General features: G+C 37.2%; 1 protein-coding gene across 1 annotated transcript in view; it reads right to left on the bottom strand.

The window, feature by feature from the left end:
• LOC150098224 (SHC-transforming protein 1-like) overlaps positions 1-20,016 on the bottom strand; it is a 236,289-nt gene that overhangs the window by 33,857 nt on the left and 182,416 nt on the right. Inside the window, exon 9 of the mRNA XM_090406245.1 lies at positions 11,327-11,456. Coding sequence (XP_090262371.1) covers positions 11,327-11,456 — 130 coding nt within the window. The remainder of the gene's footprint in view (positions 1-11,326; positions 11,457-20,016) is intronic.

The following is a 20,016-nucleotide window of genomic DNA, read 5'->3' as shown; positions in this document are numbered from 1 at the left end:
TGAGGGTAATGTTATCTGTGAGAGTCAACATGGATTTCTTAAGGGGTTCTCTTGTTTTAGTAAAATGCTAGCCTTTTATAATAAGTTACAAGAGCAGTGGATGAGGGAAAGGCATATACTGCCATTTTCTTGGACTTAGCGAAGGCATTTGACAGGGTGCCACATGATAAACTGATATTTAAGTTGCAGCACATAGGTTTGGATGTCAGGTTGGTCAACTGGATTCAGGATTGGCTGTCCAATAAGTATCAGAGAGTTGTGTATGGTGGGCAGTTTCAAGGAGGCAGATGGTTACAAGTGGGGTTCCACAGGGCTCAGTAGTGGGACCTATATTGTCTAACCTTTATATCAATGATATTGTCAGTGGATTGCAGGGGAATATTCAGTTGTTTGTGGATGATGTGTAGCTGGGAAGGGTTATTAGTAATAGTAGATGTGGTAGCCCTGCAAGAGGATTTGAATAAGCTAGACAGATGGGCAAATGACTGGGGGTATCGGTTTAATGCAGCAAAATGTAAGGTCTTGAGGTTTGGGACACGTCAATGGGATGCTGCATACTCTATTGGAGGAGCTGTACTGAAGGAAGTAGGGGAGATAAGAGATCTAGAGTTGATGATTGATAGAAACCTGAAATTCAAGGGACATATTGCAGAGGTGGTGAAGGTAACTCAGAGGTTTGCTTCAATACTGAGAAGGATGCTGACCTGCAGAGATAAAAGAGTTATCATTCCGTTGTATAAGACCCTGATCAGAGCGCACTTAGACTACTGTTCTCAGATTTGTTCCCCAGGATTTGAAGGGAATAAATTAACTATGGAAAAGGTATAAATGGCACTAAATTTTTTTTACCGTTTCCAACATCATATTTGTGTGAGCTTGGTTTCTCAAATATTAACCAATATAGAAACTAAAAAGCGTGAAAGACTTACTAATATAGACAAAGAGATGAAGGTTGCTATATCACATATTACACCTGATATTGCTGAAATCTGCAAAAGCCTACAAGTTCAAGTATCGAATTAAAATAAGTTCATTTTTATAAAAGGCATGTCCATGCATATTTTTATTGTTATTTTATGACCCTAATGCTTTTGATATTCCCCAAATTTTTCTTATAATCAAAAGTGTTCCGTGATTTCAAAAAGGTTAAGAACCACTGGCTTATATTCTGATATAACATATTTCTAACTGTATTGATTTATCTGAGTTTTGTTAAAACTGCATCTCCCATTCAGTTTAAGTGATCATTTTAGATCATGCCAGTAGAATAAAGGTTGGACAATCTTAAAATTGCCAATGTCTACGAATCATCTCAGCCATGGCCAAACCAGATGGTAAGCACCCCCCCCTCCCACATCGAGTTATTTATGCAGGAGATTTCAACTCCCACCACTCCATGTGGGACTACCAATCTGCTGACCTTAACAGAGAACAACTGGCCAACTAGATGGATATCCACAACCTTCACCTAATTTTCGATGGTGAAAGTAGGGATCCCATTTTTTGAAAAGAAAAAAACCAGGACACAATAAATTTTGTAGAATTAAGGGTTAAGAGAAAATTTTATTTGTTAACTTATCTATTTTAAAATAAAAAAATTAAATATTTATTTGAATTTGATTTATTAATGTAGATAACATAAATGTTTATACATATGTCAAATAAATAGAATTCTAATAACACTTAAACACAGATGACAATACTTAAACATGTATCACTTAAATCAAACATTAATAAGTATATGAAATATAAAGACATAGAATAAAGACATGAAATGTTAATATGTCAATAAAACGGGAACTACAATGCAAATACAATAAAATATAAAGTATAAACAACATGAGCCTTATGCGTATTGTGTAGATGCATAATATCTGAAATTATATGAAAAATAAATTAATTTAATTAATTTAATTTAATTTAAAAATTAAAAAAAAAATAAAAACAAATTTATAATTAATTTTTAATATATACCTCCTTATCCTATCTTCCTTATTCTGCCTCTTCTTGTACGTTACAGCTGGTCGTTGCCTGTCCCATTTTACTGCTATTTGCAGAATCATTATTATATTTGGTTGAAGAATGGATTTTGTGCAAGAGTTGTCGATTCTTAGATACTATATTGAAAAACTCTAAACATGACATGTTTCTGTAATGGGTTTTAACAAGCATGATAGATTTAACAGTGTCCAGTTGCAAGCGATTCCTTTCATTTGTCCATAACGAATTCATCAATGAAAAAATTCGTTCGATAGAAGCATTTGATCCTAGTAAGGTCAAACAAAAACTTATAATTGAAGCTATTTCACTGTAAATAATTTGTTCCTTTTTAAAATGACCAAAGATTTCTTTCCACCTATCCTCAAGTTTACAACTGGCATTATTCCATTCATCAATTTTATACTCAGTTGCATACATTTTAACATGACTGTAATCATCAAATAAGTTCTCTTCATTTAAGTTGAAATTTGGTAAGATGGTCTTAATTTCTTTGACACATTCCATTAAATTTTCCCAAGATACAGGTGTGTTCAAGCAAGCCCATTCCATTTTAGTAAATACACTAAACTGATTTTGAGTCCATTCTTGAATATACGGAATTGCAGTGAAGTAGAAATTGGAGATGTTGTCTCTAAATGATGATTCAGTCATTAAACCTTCTTCACAAAGATTTTTCATTTCGATTTTCACTTCACTGGGTAAATACTTCTCATTTTCACGCAATAAAATTTTCGTAATAAGAATGTATATCTCTTTTTTTTACCTCATAATCCGTAGCATATTCTCTTTCAATTCGCTGGATTACCTCAGAAAACATTTTCATCTGATTTTTTAAAAATAGAAGATAAACGAAAGACTTCTTATCATTGAAAAACGTATTCAAAATAGTTGGACATTTATCTTGAGACAAGAAATAGGATTTAAGCCTATCGTACATTTCAATAAAATAAATTAAACATGGCTGCAGTGAAAGCCATCGTGTTTTGCTATGACCTAAAATAGTCTTGTATTCAGTTTCGACAAAATCACAAAAAGATTTCAGACTTTCGACTCTGACAATGAATTGGTGAAAATGCTGGAAAACTTTACCCTAAATTATCTGAATATCTATTGGCAAGATATCAGCAGCAGTTTTTGTACAGCATTATGTATAATATGAGCTGCACAACCTACACCTATTAATTTTCTGTTTAATTTGTTTTGTAATTTAGTAAAAACATTAATTTTACCTTTCCTTTTTAATCCACCAAAATTTGTGTTGGTATTATCTGCTGAAATGCCTATTATTTTATCAATAATGTTATATTTTTGGGCAGTATTTAAAATGTGATCACAAATTAGATCAGAAGTTTCTCCAGGAAGGCTAGAAAATTCTAATATTTCTGTTGAAATCCCTTTATCAACAGTGAAATACCTCACATTGATAGGTACAATCTTAAGATCAATATGATTAGATGTATCTATGGATATGCAATAATATTTTACATTCCTCAGATCTTCCAATATTTCACTTTTTACATGTAGTGATAAGACATTGGTAATAATAGCCTTGCACTTCGTTTGCACACATGAAAATTTCTTATTCAAGAATTTTTTTAAAATAGGACGTATAATCCATAGATTGGAAACTGTGATTGTGTTTAACTGCATGAAAAACAAATGTAGCCTCTTGTGCAACCAACTCCATTTCTTGGCTACCTAACTTTTGATACCCAAAAAATGATGTCAATGATTGACTTGAACTTTTTGCAGACACAGCAGACTTGTGCTTTTTTGTATTGACATGGTCAGTTATATCTGCCTTACCTCCGTGGCCAATGTTAAATTCTTCATGGAACACGCTACATTTCACTCTTGAGCTATCATCACAATCACTGCTTTTTGTTATGAAAATGAAAGGAAAAAGATTGTTAAATTTTTCATTGAAATTACACTTTCTTTTGGGCATTTTGTAACAAACAGTATAACTTTATTAATTTAAAAAATACAATATTCACAATTAATACGAGAATGCAAGAATACGAAATGAACAGTTCAAAACTAGGTTATATCACATACCCTGTAGCGATATAAAAACAATTTAGTGCCTGACACGTGAAGCTTAGTTCGCATAGCGTACGATATCCGACGGTCCGAAATGTTTCTCACTGGTTGAAAGAAAATGAACTATCGTGGTGCGTTAATATTCAAAAACATTTCGACCAATGAGAAACATTTCAGACTGTCAGATATCGTATACTATGCGAACTATGCTTGAGACAAAAGATTGCTAAAAATTTACGGCCGACCATACGAACGAAATAGATGCCGTGGTTGCGATTAGTTAAACATACAGTTGGGTGACTGTCTCCCTCATTCTGACGTTCTTTTCTCCGGCTGAATGAAATGTATGGAACTAAATCGTTGTCCTAAAATTCTAACATTCTGGTAATTCACCGAATTACAAAATAAATATGTCTCTGCTTTTTGTTTTGTAAACATACATTTTTAAAAGCAACCAAAAATATTACAACTTGTACTTATTCTTATTAGAAATATTAATATTTTTATATTCTAAAAAATCCGGAACATTTAGCGTCCCAAACTAAACATATCGGGACGCCTAGACAGAAGTAATAAAACCAGGACTGTCCTGGACAAACTGGGACATATGGGATCCCTAGGTGAAAGGCATATACTCCAGACCTATGCTTAAGTCTCTAAAGACACTGACAACGAACCACCTCTACCAATAAATAGATCTATCCTTGGCAGCTTTCCAAACAGCCAACATCGCCCTTTCCTTCTTGAGAACGGTTTATCTGTTCCACTTATTAAAACTGCTCCAATCCCTAGATGGAACCTCCGGAAAGCCAATTGGAGTGAGGTTTGGTGAAAAAATTGATCAAACCATCCTGTCTGTGCCCCAAAACTACACCAGATTTGTCAAATTAGTAAAAAGAGCAGCCAAAGCAACCATTCCTTGTGGTTTCCAGCCCCATTATACAACATGCTGGAACAAAGAACTTGATGATATGCTAGCTCTGCACAAGGAATCTGGCTAAAGAACTAATAAAGCTCGTGGACAACAATAGAAGAGCGAGATGGATATCAGCCATGGAAGAACTCAACTTCTCTAAGTCTAGTCAGAAAAACTTATAACAAAAAAAAAGCTCCAGAAGTGACTCCAAATTGCATCCCACTTATTTTCAACATCTAAGGCCTCTGACACAACTTAGCTTCAAATGCTGAAACTGCAATTCTCTGTAGCCCAATCACAACAGAGGAAATCCAGGAAGCCCTATCATTCACCAAGAATGGCAAGGCTGTTGGAGTCAATGGCTCCTCCCTGAGTTCCATAAACACCTTGGCCAGCATGGAAAGGCATGGCTGTTCTCCAACATTATGTCTACTGGAGAACTACCAGCCCTATGGCAGGAATCTAAGATAACTGCAGTTCCCAAGTCAGGGAAAGACCCCAGCTCCGTTGTAACCCTTCGCCCAATTGCCCTTCTATGCTCAACCTACAAGCTCCTAGAAAAAATCATACTGAAAAGGATCTCCCTGCTCATCAAGAACACTCTCCCTATACAGCAAGCTGGTTTAAAGCATGGCAGAAACTGCTGTGATCAAGTCTTTGCTTTAAGCAAAGACTTGATCTGATCTTGAAGACCAAATCTGGAGTTGTCTTCATTGACTTGACATCGGCCTATGATACAGTCTGAATCAGAGGCTCTCAAAGCTCAGTTTCATCATAAAATGCAAAACAACCTTACACTTCCTAGAATCCATGTTTACAAATAGAAAAATCTGGGTCCATACTGGAGGAAGGAAAAGCAGACCCAGATTCCTTCAGGAATGGCTTGCCCCCAGGGCTCTGTTTTGGCTACAACTCTTTTTAACATCTATATCTCATACATTCTCTCAACAAGATCAAGCAAATATATGTACACAGATGACATGACGATACTCCACTAAGTGCCTTCTTTCAATTCTCCAAATTCCAATTCTCGAAATATGTCTCAAGAATCTCCAAATCTATGCTCAGGGCAACCGGGAGGTTGCCCTGAACACAGATTTGGAAATTCTTGAGAAATATTTCGAGCAGTGGCACCTAAAGTCAAACCCCACCAAACAGTGCCCACACCTTTCCATCTTAATGAAAAGGAGGCAAACCACCAACTGAACCTAATTTTCTGTGGCAGCCCAGTCAAGCATGATCCTTAACCACAATTCCTGGAAGTAAACCTGGATAGAAGTCTGACCTACAAAAAATTCATAAAGTAAAAAACAAAATAAAAATGAGAAACAACATCATCTCAAGACTAAGTGGAACTAGCTTTGGTTGCAGAGCTGAGGTACTTAGGATATCAGGCCTGGCCCTTGATTACTCTGCCGCAGAGTACTGCCCACACCCGTCTGGAAAGGAAGGGCTCAAACAATCATTACTGACTCCCAGCTGAACATAACCTACGCATGATACATAACCATGGCTACCAGTGCTTTCCAACATAGTTCAAGCTATTATTCAAAGAAGGCAGACTTCACTAAAAGAACTGGAGAATATCATAGATAACTCCCTACTGCCTCTCCATTCAACTCTTATAAATCTCCCAAGAACCCATTTGAAGTCAAGGTATCCATTTTGGGACAAAACCAGATCCTTCTCTGGTCCAACAGCTTCAATTCATGACATGTGGCACCAAAAATGGTCTATGAACTTGCCAACAAATGACTCTTGTGAAGAGTTCTACAGCTGACAGCCTGGCTTCATCCTTCCTAGAAGGCTATGGACAACTATTAACAGAATAAGAGTGAATCAGGGCAGATGTGGCTATCTCCTACATAAATGGAATATGGCAAATAGCCCTTACTGTGACTGCACCCATATTCTACAGACTATCAAACATACATCAGTGAGTGCCCCCTTTGCTGTTTCCAGTGACCTGCAGGAGATACATGAAGTGTCAGCGGAGGATCTAGAGTGGCTTTGCAACATTGGCCAGTTGCTTCTTCAACTCCATCCACCCATCTAATTCTTGGTCTTCCTCTTCTGCTTCTACTAACTTTAGCAAGCATCATCTTCTCCAGACTGTTGTTTGCTCACATAATGTCCAAAGTATGCCAATTTTGGCTTGATGATCACAGCTTCGAGGGAGTAATCTGGCTTTATTCTGTCTATCACTGATTTATTGGTTTGCTTTGCAGTCCATGGTATTCTTAGTAAGCATCTCCAAACCCATAATTCAAATGTATCTATCTTCCTTCTTTCACTCTTTCTCAGGGTCCAACTTTCATATCCATACAGTACCACAGGGAATACCACTTCTTTCACGATTCTGATTTTTGTTGCGAGACTAATATCTTTAAAGATCTTGCTTAAATTTGTCATTGCTTTCTTTCTGAGTAATAATCTTCTAACTTCTTCAGTACAATACCCATCTTTAACATGTTGAAAGTTTATTTTTCACTTGGTTAGAATATAATAAATTTAGTTTAATCCTTTATCCAAGTGTGAGCAAACAAAGTTTGCACCTGAAAGTATCTTCAGGACTGGGTTGGTATAGGAGTGTTGGTAGCTTGCTCCACCTTTGCAACGAGTTGCCCTGGTGTTGTACCACCTTAACCCAGTCCTGAAGATACTTTCAGGCGCAAACTTTGTTTGCTCACACTTGGATAAAGGATTAAACTAAATTTTATTATACTCTAACCAAGTGAAAAATAAACTTTCAACATCTTTCTCTAAATCCAGAGTAAATTATTAAAAAAGGGTGGCACACCAATTGGCAATTCCTATAGGTAGAGATGACCTGCTAATGTTTCTGCTTTGGGCCTGGCTCCCACTGAAGAGACCTCAATAAAGGTCGAAACTATTCTGGGTAGTGGCCCTTCCCTTAATGCATAACATTAGACATATCCACAAGGAGATGTGTTTTCATTATAGGAGATACTGAGATAGGAGGTTTGGTAGCTTGCTCCACCTTTGCAACGAGTTGCCCTGGTGTTGTACCACCTTAACCCAGTCCTGAAGATACTTTCAGGCACAAACTTTGTTTGCTCACACTTGGATAAAGGATTAAACTAAATTTTATTATACTCTAACCAAGTGAAAAATAAACTTTCAACATTAAGATTGAACACTAATGTTCCCAGGACTGAACCCTGTGGAACTCCACTTGTAACCTTCCTACTTCCTGATACTGCTCCCCCATACACAACTCTGATATCTACCAGAGAGCCAATCACTAATCCAATCCACTAACCTGACATCCAAACCCATATGTTCCAACTTAAAAATCAACTTGTCATGTGGCACCCTGTCAAATGCCTTTGAAAAATCCAAAGAAATGACAATGTACGCCTTATCCTTATCCACTGCTCTTGTTACTCTAAAGGTTGTCAGATTACTTAAACAAGAGCATCCTTTAACAAATCGATGCTGGCCTGCATAAATAATATTACTGTCATTTGCCTAATTTTGTATATAAGTTCATACCAATTTCTCCAAAATCTTAACTGCAGAAGAAATACAAACAGGCCTATAGTTTGATACTTCCTTTCTGATCATCACCCTTATGCAATGGTACTATCTTACCTTTCTTCCACTCTTCAGGAACCTGCCCCTTTTGCACTTTTTCATGAAAGAGCCAAGTTAATGACACAGTCAGTTTCATAGCACATTCCCTTAAAGGATGAGGAGAAATTTCATCTGGTCCACCTAACTTATTGACATTCAGTGTACTTAACATTCGAAGTACATCCTCTTTATTCTTCCAATGCTTCGCCAGTCATTATACCTCCAGGAATAAAGCCTGCAGTACCAGGATGGAACACCATAATAAAGTGATCATTAATTAACTCAACTATGTCATCTACTTTTCATCTCCACCCAGCAGGGTCCATCCACCATCATTTTTCCTCCTACTTGCCACACAGCAAATATACTCCTTGGGATTCTCCTTGGATTGCAGTGCCAGTCTTCTCTCATATTTTAAATTTTAATCTCTCCTTACAATAACTAGTCACTTTCCTAGCCTTAGCTTTATATTTCTCATGCAACTGTTCTCCACCTCTCTCTTTATATGCTTTCCATAATCTTTTTACTCTTTTTCCTCTGCAATTCCCCTTTTGTCATCCATTTGACTCCAAATTACTTTATCTCCTTCACTCAAAGTATACAATTTGTCACTGCTGTCAGCAGGCTTTTCTTAAGAATCTCCCATGCACTAATGAACCATCCCCCTCTTCTTTCAAATTCTTTCATCCACTGATACTGCTGCAAGCTGGTTTCTAAGTCTATGATAGTTGCTTTCCTTATAAATCCACATAAATTCTTTCTCTTTTGATACCTCCACATGTCTATTCATCCTCCAAGTATGTCATCTTAGTCACAATCAGATCTTCTGATGCTATGAACAAATCAAAAACTCTTGATTCTTGTGTTCCCTCTATATCACATGCTGACTAAGACAGTTGTCCTTCAAGAAATCCAAAAATTCAATTCTTTGAAGTTATTTGCACTACCTGCACTCACAATATACTCAAGGCAATGTAATCCATTCACTAACAACTTTCCACATAAAAAACATACTCCTCATACCTTTCTTCACCACATCTTTATACAACTTCCAGGGATGACCTCTCATTCTTCCCATTAATACAGAAGAAATTATAAAAATAATTTCTTCTGTATTAATCTGATAGAATTCCTTAACTAACTTGAAGGTCTCTATCATATTTCCTCTTTTCCTCCTATCCACCAGTCTCTGTAATCCACATTCTCTCAAACACTCTTCATAACCAACACTTCAGAGTCCTGATTTCACTTTGGACCCTCTCTTGTGTTTCCACATCACAATGAAAACTAGGTGACCAAGTCTGAGCACAATAGCCAATATATGTTCTGACCAATGCCATATACAGAGGCAGCCCCATCACCTCCATCCCCCTCCAAAAATACACAGTACTGAACATTGACACCCCCCCCTTCAGTACATGCACTACAAGATATGGCATTCAACTGCATGCACATTAATAGAAGAGCATGTGTAGAGTCTACACCAATACATTTAGTTGTAGCAATGGTATTGATGTTGGAAGAAAAGATGTTTATTGTTGTGCATTATTTATGCTCATTCAGAGTTGGTAAAGCAAATGGTCCAAGACTACCACATGTTTGTGAGCAGTTTGTTCATATATCTTTGAAGTTATTCCATACTGTTGTTTTTGTGCCATACTGTATATGTTTTTAATACTTTCTGCACCCTCCAACACACTACTGGCACATCCACAAACTGAAAATCACCCATTTTCAAAGCACTATCTCCACCAGTAATAAATCCCAAGATCAAGATACTTATGTCTTCCGGCACTTCCCACTGCCTACATACACATTCCTGTCTTGCACCTGCTACAAAATCATCAACTATGCTACAAATAACGTACTTTTTAAATGGTAAAGGGCTAAGTGTAGTGCTAAAACCGGGGGCCACCATGTTGAACAATCGATACACATGGAGACAACACTGAGACAGTAAAATCCTAACAAAATACCACACAATTATACAAAAAAAAAAAAAAAAAAAAAAAAATTGTCAATTTGAATAGCACCAATTTAAAAACCAGTATTGTCATGAAATAAATAATAATATCTTTCTTTACTATTAATACTCAACCTTTATTTTTTTTTTAATAGCTGGTATCACATGTTGCATTCATCTTTGCATGCTATCAGCACCACAGCTAGCATTTTCCTTCCTTTAGCAAACCCATGCTGCCTATGAAAGAGAATATAGTTGTCAACCGAATTCTGAATCCTGATCCTGACAAGCTTCTCAAATATCTTAACCACAACCCCAGGCAAACAGACTGTCCTGTAATCTGAAGCTTTTGTCTTATCATTCCTTTATGAAGTGGGATAATTTGCCCTCTTTACCACTCCCTTGGAACTTGGGCCAATCTACAACATGTTAAAGAGGTACGTTAATGCTGTTGTTAATTCTCTAGAACAACGTTGCCTAAAACAATTCTATGGACGACTAAGTTTTTTTTTTTCAATAATTTTTAGTTACTTATTCAATTTTAATTTGTTTTGTTTTGATAATTAAAAAAAATATATATTTATTTAATTAATTTAAGTCTGCCTGTAGACCATCTGTCCCATCATCAAGGGCCACAGGTTGAGAAACACTGCTCTAGAACATTTTCTCAAATAGAAGCTTCTAAACTCTATACAATGTTGAAGTTAATTTGGTAAGAAATTGACATTGGAACTTCTTGCACCAAGCCACAGAATTTTATTTAATTTATAATCAAAATAAATAAGAAAAAACTTTACACACTTTACCTGGTTCTGATTTTAGATGGCTAAAATCACAAGGTGTTTCCACTGCTAAATCAATGAGGTTTTCTGAGATAGTTTTTTGTTTGGGCACGTCATATGAGCTAGGAGGTGAGAAAGGAGACAAACTGCTTTCCTAGAACAAAGTAAAAAAAATGTTCTAATAATTAAAAAAAAAAAAAAAAACGTATGATGTTATCAATAATACAAGAATTTGGATAAATAAAAAAAATGTCACTGTAACATAGTCCCCAAGGGGATTGTGACTTTGGTTGGAAAGATGGAAATTACACAAGGAATTATCCCTTATGTAATTTACCCATTACATAAAATTCTAATGCTCCATATACATCTGCATTAAAAAAAAAATGCAAATTATTTGAAATTAACAGTTAAATCACCAGTTGGCAGATATAGTACTGTAAAATTTTATTTTCCTTTTGTGTCTATTTCTATTGTCTTGTCCTTTTTCTATGTTGCCATTGTAAAATTTAATTTCTCCTTTATTTATCTTATGTATTGTTCTCTTTAAATCTTAATTACACTTATATTGCACTTGTATCTGTGCCCGTAGTAAAATCCTTCTCTAGTAAGACTTTATTTTTATTCTCTTAACTTCTATATTTCTCTTGGGCGATCTTTACATATAAGAATGATGCTAGTGGTTTGGGGGACAAAGGGAATATTAATAGTCAATGCCAACTCCCTTGTCTCTACACTGGTTCTAATTCCTTTTTCCGATTCAGGGAAAATTTATTTTTTACTGCGCCACCTCGAATCCTAGATTAACAAAGAATGTAGAATCAAGGAACCAGAAACAGTTTAGCTTACAATCTTATATTACTATAGGTTATGTATGCAGTCGTAGCCTCACCATAAATTAATATCCCGCTGTGGTCCGTATTTTACGAGCAAGTGCAACAGAGAAGAAAATCGGGCAAGTCATCAGTTAAACAAAAGGAACAAAACATTTAATTCGATTGATACATATTACACATTATGAATACACTCTGATTAAGTAATCTACAATTGCTAATGAATGAGCACTAATTTCACAGATTCTCTATATCTATCTTAGCATGTATGACAAAGAACTTCAATTATGATTTACGACTTATATTTGAAAGATCACACTTATTCATCAATATTAAAGACATTTGTTAACTGAATTACTAATGTAGCTCCACGTGCTCTCATACAATTTCTCTTACAAAATTCTCATAACTTATTCAATCATTAAAAGACACAATTCCTAGGCTCCATGTGCTCTCGTACAATTTCTTTCACAAAATACTCCTAATATACTCTATCATTAAAAGAAACAATCTCTAGAGTCCTTCCTAAAATTTACAGATATCCTTTTAGTACACATTTACATAAAAAAAACTAGACTGTACGTTACCAATTGCTGGGGAAACTATTTGGCCACCTCACATATCTTGTCAGGACAAATACTTGACTCCACGTTCCTTCTGCTTTTTCTGAGGCATTCTTCAAGGGTTCGATCTGCACATACTTCTGCCTCCGAAAATAAGTAGACGTTATTCTTTGGTGAACTGGCTCAACATCGTAACGAAATCTCTGTAAGCATCGGTGAATATCTTCTGCTGGGCTGGTCGCCGATTGGTAAATTTTTGGGAAATGCACGGCAAAGTTCCTCAGTCATTATCTCAAATCCGTGGGGAACGAGGGGATGCCACGAGGAGGCTCCACACACCACAGCAAGACCGCACGAGGCCCAGAGTGTAAGAGAGCACAAGCCTAAGAGTAAGAAGATTTTTTCTGGTGCTGTACGACCTTTTAAATTGCACGCCATACGTTAACACTACGTCATTGATTTCTCTTCCCATTTTTCAGCGTCACTTCATGTCACCCAGTACTGAGTGCCACACACGGAATCCTTAACGTGATTCTCGGAATGCATGAGCGGGGAGGGGGGGGGGACTACTTGCTTATGAAAAGGGTGCACCTGTACTCTTTGTTGCACAGGTTTTCGATTCCGGCCACCTTTTATTTAATCGGATTATCTCTTTCTCCCAGCAATTTATAACTACTTACACTTAAGCAGTAAGATTTAAGCAATTTAGCAATTCATAATACTTTACATTATAAAAAACAAATGAAAGATTCTGAGTTTAGTAATATTTTAGAAATTTACAAGAGTTTAGTATATTCTGATATATCAATAATTAATTCAAAATGTAACCCCATGTTAAGTCTGAAGGAAACTTAAATTAATCCAATTTTAGTTTCGTTCAGAACTTAACAGTACACTGGTTGGCTGAATAGCGAATGGTGGTAGTAGTAGTTTTCCAGCCTGGTTGGACAGGTTAGCATATCCATGCTTCAACCAACAACTATGGATTCGAATCCTGCCATGGTCATGAATTTTTGTGATTCTCTTTAGGTGAGAGAATGAATTTCATCACCCGGTATGAGACCACCGCACCATTTAATGGGGGCCTGAAAAACTTCCGTGTTTGGTCTCTAGAGCAAGGTTTCTGGACCAGGTACAAATAAATAAAAAAACTACAAAAAAAAATATTAACAAATCGATAAAAATGGGGGAAAAAATCCTTAGCCCACTCACAGTGCAAATGTACTATAGGTTTACTATTAACCTTTTTGTGGGTGAGAAACACAAAAAATAAATAAAATGTTGATGATGTGTTTGCTGTCCAGACACATTAGATATATTTTTGGTGCATCTTAACAGCCAACATCCTAAAATAAACTTTGCCATAGAAAGCAACAATTATTTTCCCTTTTAAGGTACAATAGTGACATGACTTCCTAATGGATCATTATTATTATTATTATTACCCCAAGACCACATGGAGTCAAAGACACATCTGGGAGGTCCTTTTATCACACACACATCTCATCATACCGTGTCTTAAACACACTCAAACTCCTTGCAGACACCACACTCTCAGGTAAGGCATTCCAATCATTCACAACTCTGCACGAAAAAAACCTGCCTCTCACTCCCCTGCTCACACCCTCTTTATACAGTTTACAGGGATGACCTCTGGTTATTCCCTGATCTCCCACTATTTCCTGTAGAACTTTTCCACCATTGATCCTATAGCAACCCCTTACCAACTTGTAGGTCTCTATCATATCTCCCCTCTTCCTCCTGTCCACCAGACTCTGCAAATTACATCTTTTCAATCTTTCCATATACACGACATTCCAGAGGTTAGAAACTACCTTAGTCAGTCGTCTTTGGACCCTTTCCAACATCTCTTCATCCTTCTGAAAATCCGGTGACTAAATCTGGGCACAATAGTCCATGTGTGGCCTAATCAAAGTCTTATACAACGGAACAAGAATCTCCCTACTTCTACATGTCAGTGTCCTCCGCATCATTCCCAGAAGCCTTTGTGTTGTCTTCACAATTTTGGCGATGTGTCCCCTAAATTTTAGATCCTTATCCACTATTACCCCCAGATCTCTTATTTCCTCTACCTGCAACAATATATTCTCACCAAGCATAAATTCTGCATCCCATCTTTGTTTTCCAAATTTTAAAACCGTACATTTTGCAACATTGAACTCACATCCCCATTTCCGTGCACAATCACTCAGTTTATTCAAGTCTTCTTGCAAGCCCACAACATCTTCATGGTACGTCCCAACTTTGCATCATCTGCAAACAAATGAATATCTCCATCCAAATCTTCACCAAAATGATTAATATACAAGTTAAACAGTAATGGCCCTAAAACAGACCCCTGAGGCACTCCACTAGCAACTTTCCTTTTCCTGGATATCGCACCCCCATACACAACTTGTCGATACCTATCACATAGTCAGTCTCAAATTCAATGCACTAATCTAATATCCAACCCCAACTGCTCTAGTTTGACTGTCAACTTATCATGAGGTACTCTATCAAAAGCCTTTGCGAAATCCAAGTATATTACTGTGTATCCTTCTCCTCTGTCCAAGGAAGCAGTCACTTTATTGTAATAAGTAAGTAGATTACTAAAACATGACCTCCCTTTAGCAAATCCATGCTGTCCATCAAAGATTATACCATTGTTGTCAACCCAACTCTGGATCCTAGTTCTCACAAGCTTCTCCAACAACTTAAACACAACACCTGACACAGAGATAGGCCTATAGTTTGATGCTTGAGTTCGATCACCTCCTTTATGAAGTGGCACAATCTTGCCCTCCTTAGGAACTTGACCAAGTGCAAGACTCGTATTAAAAAAAATATGTCAAGGCAGGTGTCAACTCCCTGGCACATTCCTTCAGAATACGCGGTGATATATAGTAAACCCTTGCCGAACGTGGGGGTTACGTCATTAATACATTGCGTGCACGGCAAAATAGCGTTCCGCAAATTTAACTTTCTATGGAAAAAAATGTGTTAGGTATAGTTCAAATTAAGAAAGTATGTATGTATAATTTAAACTAACCTAAATATGGTTGTAATTAAAAGGGAAAAATGAAACAAATGTTAACTGAAAGGATTTTTATTACTGCTTAATAAGTACATACATGATACAATTATTTTTTTAAAAAGCTAGTGATTTTTGCTTGGGACAATGACTGACGCAACTCTTTAAAAGTTTCGTGGTAAGGAGCGCAGAGTTTTTCAATGCCTTTCATAAAGTGTCCTCTTCTTTCTTCATTTGGGTCAATCTCCATTGCAAAATCAGACAGTTCCTGTGCCTTTTTTAACAATTCGTGTAACTTCTTGTAAGTTAAAGGCGCTTTATCTTCTTCACTATCGCTGCTTTCACTGTCGGTTGGTGTTACAAGATCATCCAATTCTTCATTCGTCATTTCTCGATCGTCATTCTCGATTAATTCTTTGACTTCTCCTTCCATATCTGAAAATCCTTTGCTGCCAATTGCTTTTGCAATTTGTACAATTTCTTTGGCTTCATTTTCAATCGATGGAAATCCTTTAAAATTGTTGACAACTTCTGGCCAGAGCCAATGCCAGCAAGCATTCAATGTTGATGAATTCACTTGTTCCCATGCGAGTTCAATCATTTCTATGCAGTGGCTTATGTTGAATCGCTTCCAAAATGCCATTAGCGTGTTGTGCTTTCCTTCGTTTAGTGCTTTATTTGCAGAGGTGTAAACATGCCTGACATAATAGGCTTTGAATGTTTTTATGATCCTTGATCCATTGGTTGGATTAAGGAAGTGGTGTTAAGTGGGAGGAATAAAACCTCTACATTTGGATGCAATGTTGTGAGGACTTCGGCATCGTGTCCTGGAGCATTATCGAGAATTAGGAGAACTTTAAAGCACAGGTTTTGCTGTTCTAAGTAATAATGTTTGACTTCTTTAATGAATGAATTTTCAAACCAGTTATTAAAGAGGGCTTTTGTTACCCAAGCTTTTCTATTCCACTTCCACACAATGGGCAATTGCTCAAAATTTTTTCCCTGCAATGCACGAGGCATTTTAGATTGCTAAATGAGCAGAGGCTTGCACTTGAAGTCACCTGATGCATTTCCACAAGAAAGCAAAGTGAGTCTATCCTTAAAAGCTTTAAACCCTGGGGCAACCTTTTGTGTCTTTGTGATGTAGGTTCGTTGTCCCATTCGCTTATAAAATAGGTCGGTCTCATCCGTATTGAATACTTGCTGCAGAACGTAACCCCTCTCTTCAATGAATTTCAAAAATTGGGGTTTGAATTTCTCTGCTGCTTCTTTATCTGCAGAGCCAGCTTCTCCCTGAAGCTTTACTTTGTGCAAATTAAAACGACGCTTAAAGTTTTCAAGCCAACCTTTGCTTGCTTGAAAGTCAATTTTCTCTGACGATTAGCCCCGTTTATTTAAAACGAAAGGAAACAAATCTAAAGCTTTGTTTCAAATAGCAACACCATCCACAACTGAGCCTTTTTCGTTTACTTGATTGTCAATCCAAGCTATTAATATTTTTTCCATCTTTTCCAATTGCGGAATTCTTCTTGAAACTTGAGCAACCTTTGCCGAAGTATCGCCTGAAGCTTTGACACTAGACTGAATCTTTTCTTCATTCTCCCGTATTGTTCTTATGCTTGGTTCGTTTATAGCTAGTTCTCTTACAAGCGATGAAACACGTGTACCATTTTTCAACTTATCTAAAATTTCAATTTTCTGAGATAATGTCAAAACTTTGCGTCTTTTTTTGCTGCTTTATCATCTTCATTCTTCCTCTTCGATGTCATATTGAATTTTTGAAATTAAAAGAAATACAAATACAAAAGGAGAAGAGGATAAACACTGATAAATATGTGATTGCAGCTCTGCTAACATGAGTGAAATGATCACAACTCAGCCTGGGTCACTCAGCTAGCAGGCAGCGCCAAGGAGGGTTGCCTGCCGATGCTCTGCAGCGTGCCGCGTATGAATGAAATTCTAGCGTTGGACAAATTAAATGGAAACAATTAAGATAATGCATATGTGCAAAATTGCGTTCTGCAAATCCGCGCTCGGCAAGGGTTTACTGTATTATAAAGTCCCACAGCATTATTTACATCTAGTTTACTCAACTCCCCAAACACCTCTTGCTCACTTACAGTCAGTCTTTCCTCCCCATCATCAACCTCTCAATCTCTCCATGAAGTCACATTCACAAGATTGAAAGATCTTTATGAACTGCTCATTAAGTATCTCCACCACACATTCTGCAACAGCTGTCTTTATACCATTTTCTCCAATCAATGTCATCCTTCCATATTCATTCTTTCGTTTGCTGGCTACATATCAAAAGAACTCCCTAGGATTCTTTTTGGCTTTATTAGCTAACTGCTGTTCATACCTCTCTTTAGCTACTCTCACCAACAAGTCACCCTCCTTGCCTGGTCTTTGTAGACCTTATGAAATTGGTTATTTGCACTTCTCTTATGCTGCCTCCACAATGCCCTTTTTCTCTGTATCACATGCTTAATCTCTTTATTCATCCATCTCACACCTACCTTATTTAACCTTCTCACCCTTGGAATACATTTAAACATTGCATCTACTAGATAGTTTTTGAAAATCCCCCAAGCTGCATTGATCTCTTTTCCAGCTAATTCCTCATTCCACGCTAACCTGCAAGCTATCTCCTGAGCTCTTCGTAATCACCCCCCCCCCCCCTTGTAGTTCCACATATACCCTTTTCTCACAAGGGTCCTTGCACTGCTGGCAACCACCCAGGAAATCACCTCATGATCACTCTCACCAATTGGTGGATGATTTGACAATTCATTTATAATTACATCCTCTGATGAGATGACCAAATCTAAGACCCTCAATCCTCGGGTGCCCTCTTACATACTGTCTGAGATAGTTATCCCTCAAAAACTTATTTTCTTTACTTCCAGTTGCTATCTCATCATTCCATTCTATATTGCCATAATTAAAATCACCCATAATGATCACCCTTTTCTTATTTGCTTGGCTAATTTGACTATATATTTCACTATCACCACCATCCACATTACCTGGTCTATAACAACATCGCACCAAGTATTTGATTCCATTCACCTCTATCTCACACCATACTGCCTCAAAACTACTGGCACTATTTCCATCTTGCATCTCTACTTTTTATGGACATAACTCTTTCTCTATCATCAATAGCATCCCCCTCCCTTTTTACTCCTCCTATCCTCACAAAACACATCATACCCTTCCATCTCTATTCCTGTCAGGATGTCAACCTCTTCCAACTATGTCTCACTTATTCCGACAATCCTTGGGTGAACAGACACAATTAGTGCAACCATTTCATCTGCCTTGTTTTTTATACTTCTAGCATTGGCATACAAACACAACAGCTCATTTCTGGATCTACAGCTAGTTCCACTGATACCACTCACTCGATGTGATCTCTCCATGCTCGACTGGGGCCATTTCCCTTTCTGCTCCTTCATTTTAGAACCCTTTTCAATTCCAACTGTTTTTGATCCCTGGTCATCCCATTTCTTTCCTGCCTACACATGCTCTCACCTCCTCTTGGAGCATCCACCTTTCTCATGCTGTGTACCCCTGTCCACCCTGAGTCTCCCCGTTTCCCTGCTCCTCTTGCACACCCATTCTCTCATTTTCTATACTCATATTACTCACTTCCCCATTCATATCCACTTCTTCAATCTCTCCTGTCTTACTCTCCTGCTCTTCCACATCACTCCCCTCTCAATCTGATTCATTCTCTCTATTCACTTCTCTACTTTCCAGCAGCAGTCGCTCCAAGCGACTCACACCATAACCACTCAAATGCAGTCCATCGCTCCCATACAGCTCACTTCATCCCTCAAACTCATTTCACACATTAACAAACTGTACTCCCATCTCCTCACACATTTCAGCCAGCATATCATTCATAATCCTTGCTCTCCACCTCATTTCACCACAGTCATACCTAGGCAACACACTATTCTCTTTTATCCTTCCAAGCAGCCTCCTGATATCCATTCTGACACGCTCTTTGTCCTCTTTCAAATCATTTGTACCAATTAATACTATTAACTCTTTTGCTCGCTCCCACCTCATATCCAATGCCTCTATCACTCTACTCATTTTACTGCCTGGAAAACATACCTTGTGCATTCTATCCTCTAGCACACTTTTAATAATAGAGTCACCATAAAAAGCCACTCGCTCATCTTTCGTTAACTCTTTCATGCCATCATGATTTATTTTAATAGTTTTTGACCTGAATTTCTCTTAATTTCATTCTGCATCCATTTCATTTCT

This window comes from Typopeltis vanoorti, chromosome 16 (assembly GCF_054136105.1).
Source record: "Typopeltis vanoorti isolate ZY-2024b chromosome 16, IOZ_Tvanoo_1.0, whole genome shotgun sequence".
In the NCBI taxonomy this organism is placed as follows: Eukaryota; Metazoa; Arthropoda; class Arachnida; order Uropygi; family Thelyphonidae; genus Typopeltis; species Typopeltis vanoorti.
The sequence above is the reverse complement of the archived record's forward strand: the minus strand, read 5'-3'. Positions and strand labels throughout refer to the sequence as shown.